General features: G+C 39.4%; 1 protein-coding gene across 1 annotated transcript; it reads left to right on the top strand.

Moving 5' to 3' along the window:
• Positions 1-2,680: 2,680 nt before the first annotated feature.
• Positions 2,681-3,514, top strand: LOC125828072 (uncharacterized). The gene is made up of 2 exons (XM_049507375.1): positions 2,681-3,156; positions 3,208-3,514. The coding sequence occupies exons 1-2, from the start codon at positions 2,681-2,683 to the stop codon at positions 3,512-3,514; spliced, it is 783 nt and encodes a 260-aa protein (XP_049363332.1).
• The last annotated feature ends 399 nt before the right edge of the window (positions 3,515-3,913 follow it).

Genomic DNA, 3,913 nt, shown 5'->3' with positions numbered 1-3,913 from the left:
TTATAGGCATGTTGTGACCATGGCCTTATAGGCAAAGTTGGGTGATTGTTGTTTTGAGTAAATGTGATTATGTGAAGGTAATGTGATATGATGTGAATTTGTGTATGGTCAAAGAGCATGAAAGGTGACCTTGTGTAAGAGACTTTATGTATTATGCTTGGTTGTTGTCTTCTTTGAATGACTTATAATGAATGTGAGGTTAGGGTAGACTATGTTAACCTACTCTCACACCTAGTGAAGAATGAAAGAAAGAATGTAACAATGAATGAAAAGAATGGGAGTTAATGATAATGAATGAAACTTGGGTCTATTGTACGGATAGTCTCATAAAGTACTTCTCTAAATGAACGGGGTTCCTAAATGAAAGGTTTTCTCATCTTTAAATCCAATAACTTCCTTAATGAATGAATGAGGGTTAGGATGGGTATTCCTTCGTGAGTTGAGAGGAGAATACTTAGTAGCAATCCCTATCTCTAACTGAATGAATGCTGGGCTAGGATGGTTCTCCTTTGTGAGTTGAGATGTGAGTACTTAGTAGCAATACTTATCCCTAAATGAATGTCCTACTCCATGGAGGAGTAATGCCTAGAACCGACAGGATATAAAGATATGTGGATACACCTTCGTTAGTTGAAATGTGAGTATTTATTAGCAACCCTTAAGATGGGTGCCCATTTGTTAGTTGAGATGTGGGTACTTAGAAGCAATATTTCTATCCCTTAACTATGTGCCCACATAGGACTAGCAAGTTGTCTCTACCACGTAAAGGCTAAAAGAGTGACCCTACGTTAGGCAAGTGGGGATCCCTCATCCGGTAAGGGTACTACCGGGATTCCATGTCAAGCTCAATGGTCTATGTCGGTTAACGCTTCTCCCCCACATTAATGAATGCATGACCTAGGGTATCTTAAGGATGAACTACTTAGGATAGGTGGTGGAATGGGACAAAATCTAGACATTGCACAAGTAGACATTTAAAGGAGATCTTGGTGTGTCTTAGCAATGATAATGAATGAATGAGTCTCTTTGGGCTAATTAATGAAAGTTTTGGTCTTTGAGCATGCTATTGTGAATGTAAGTGCTTATGTTGAATTGGATGTATGTGATGATCTTATGTCATTAGTGAATGAAGTTGTCTAAATGCATTAAGTTGAAAGAAGGATTAATGTTGAGATATGAATGGATCTTATCTTGGGTAGCCTTAAGGATCACTTGGGTGTGGTATGGAGAGGTAGTATGGGCTGCCTCACCATGTCTTACTTAGGTTAGTCTTGGGATAACATTTGATGAGTGTTCTAGGTTTATGAAGTGACTTGTTGGCTTATGTGGTTATATGTCTTATGTGATTAATTGGTGAAGGTTGAGGTAGGCATGGTAAGTGCACTTTGTGTGACCTTAAGGTGGTGCATTAGTGTGGGTGATGGTATGGGACGTTGCCCATACATTGCACAAAGGTATTGTTTAAGGGTTACTTAATGTGGAGGTCCAAAGCAAGAAGGTAAAGGTAAATGGGTTATGTATGTTTATGAGGTATTGTAAAGCATATGACTTGTAAGGTGGCTATTATGTTGATGTTCATGAGATTTTATTAAAATGACATGAAAGCATAACTTCTGAACAAATGCCCTTTTTATCATGTTTTTCATATCCTCATACTTAGTACGTGTGTTGTACTAACCCCTTTCTTCTATTTTATTACAAGTGTAGGTTGTGGTAACTAGGAGGAGATTGTGCTTTGGAGTTGCTTGGATTGCTTCACTCTTCCAAATCATTGGTATGTCCTCAAGATTCGAGGACTATATTTAGAAGTTTCTTAGTCATTCTAAAAGACAATTAAGTTTCATTTCATTTGTAAATGGCCGTGTCCCTTAGTACGTATTAAGTTCTTGTGTAAGATTGGCTAAAGAGACTTAGTAGTTCCGCTTGCGTATTGGTGTTTTCAAATGTTGATGACTCTTGAAGTCTAATGGTTTTATTGAATAAAAGTTTTAAATTCTTAGTGATTTTTATGATCTATGCGATGAATGAATGCTAAGTCTTGTATAAGACCTCTGAGAGGTCGAATACGAATGTAACGGCTAGGGGGTGCTCCGGAGTTGTTACAAACTTGGTATCAGAGCATAAGGTTTAAAGATTGCTAGTAGGTTCAAAGTCTCGAAAGCCACATCTAGTAGAGTCTTGTTCATCGGTGTGAGTCGGGACACATCTATGAGCGAGAGGCTATAGGATGATAGAAGTTTCACTTTATTTCATTATTCTGCAGGTCGTGCTGTAGAGTTTGCTCTATAAGTCTCCTTTTCCTATTTTTTGTGTCTTGTGTTTATATGATATTAATACGAGGGTTAACCGGAGGAGAGCGGAAGAGGAGATAGATGATGGGGGAGTTAGTCCCCAAGGAGTGTAAGGTGGCCAAGCCTCTCTAGGTGGACAAGAGAATGTGATTCCGGTGGTTCCCCCGTATATGACTAATGGGGAGATTAGAGAGCTTTTTCTCTCCCTAGCCGGTGCCATGACTACTCAAGAATATAGTGATGTGAGGCCTAGGGCGTATGCTATTGACAGTACCGTGGCCTCAAGGTTAAGGCATTTCACAAGGATGAATTAACCTACCTTCTTGGGTTCGAAGGTAGAATAGGACCCACAAAACTTTATTAATGAGGTGTTTAAGATTGTGAATGCCATGGGAGTGACTCCTAGGGAGAAGGCGGAGTTGGCTTCCTACCAGCTCAAGGATGTAGCTACATTGTGGTTTGAGCAATGGAGGGATGAGAGACCCATAGTGGCTGACCCAATAGATTGGGGAGTATTTAAGACGACCTTTCTTGATAGGTTTTTCCCCTTAGAGTTGACGGAGCAAAAGTTGGTTGAGTTCATGAACCTACGTCAAGGCTATATGAGTGTGAAGGAATACTCTCTCAAGTTTACCCAACTCTCTCAGTATCCTCGTACTTTGGTAGCAAATTCTAGGGCTAGAATTAATAAGTGTGTGATGGGGGTTTCCGGTTTGGTTAAAGAAGAGTGTCGTACAACCGTGCTCCATCATGATATGGATACCTCTAGGCTCATGGTTTATGCTCAACAACATGAGGAGACAAAACTTAGGAAGATGAATAGACACATGAAGAGGGCTAGGCCGGATGAACAAAACCAATCTAGGTCTAAGAAAAGGTTCTATAACCAAGATTCTTCAATGGTCAACAATGATAGGGTGTCTAACCCTAAACCTCAAAAAGGGAATGGAGGTGGTTCTACTTTAGAGAGGACTAGGTGTGCTACTTGTGAAAAGCAACATTTGGGCAAGTGTCTTGCCAGCACGGATGGATGCTTTGGATGTGGGAGTAAGGGTCATAGGATGAGAGATTGCCCTACTCTTAAGGCAGAAGGAAAAGAGACTGATCAAGTTGCTCATGATGGCCCGGATCCAAATGCTCCTAAGAGGAACCGTTTCCTTATGCTTCAAGCCAACAAGGATAAGGGAACAAATGAAGGTAAGTCAATTTTCTTTGTTGTTTGATGATAACCTTAGATAGGTTTACCATAAGTGGGTGATGATGAGTTGAGTAGTAAGGTTGTTGATATCATTATCTTTTCCTTCTATTCTAATTCAAGATTGAAACAAAGAGTTCTTAGTAGCATGTTGCATGTTGCAGTCTTATGTGAATTGAGTTTCCATATTCTCCTTATGATGTGGATATTTTAGTTGAATTCTTGTTTAAATAAATAAATGAGTTTTCATGACTTTGTCCCTCATGATTAACATGCATTTATAAGAAATTGTTTAAATTGCTCCATGAGATGCCTAGTCGAGCATGATATGCTATGGAGAAGGAAGTACCTCCAAAAAAATGAGAAGTGGTAAAGTTTTGTGCATATTGAGTGGTAGATGTTATTCTTAATTCTTTGAATTGCACGA

The sequence above is a fragment of the Solanum verrucosum genome, unplaced genomic scaffold, assembly GCF_900185275.1.
Source record: "Solanum verrucosum unplaced genomic scaffold, falcon-dt-bn FXZP01000078.1, whole genome shotgun sequence".
Classification (NCBI taxonomy): Eukaryota; Viridiplantae; Streptophyta; class Magnoliopsida; order Solanales; family Solanaceae; genus Solanum; species Solanum verrucosum.
This window is presented reverse-complemented; position numbering and strand designations above follow the sequence as displayed.

Bases quoted from the DNA above. Each gene is read 5' to 3' on its own strand.
- LOC125828072 (XM_049507375.1), top strand. From the start codon at position 2,681: ATGGGAGTGACTCCTAGGGAGAAGGCGGAGTTGGCTTCCTACCAGCTC. The intron at 3,157-3,207 runs GTCTAAGAAAAG...CAACAATGATAG, and splicing joins GATGAACAAAACCAATCTAG to GGTGTCTAACCCTAAACCTC.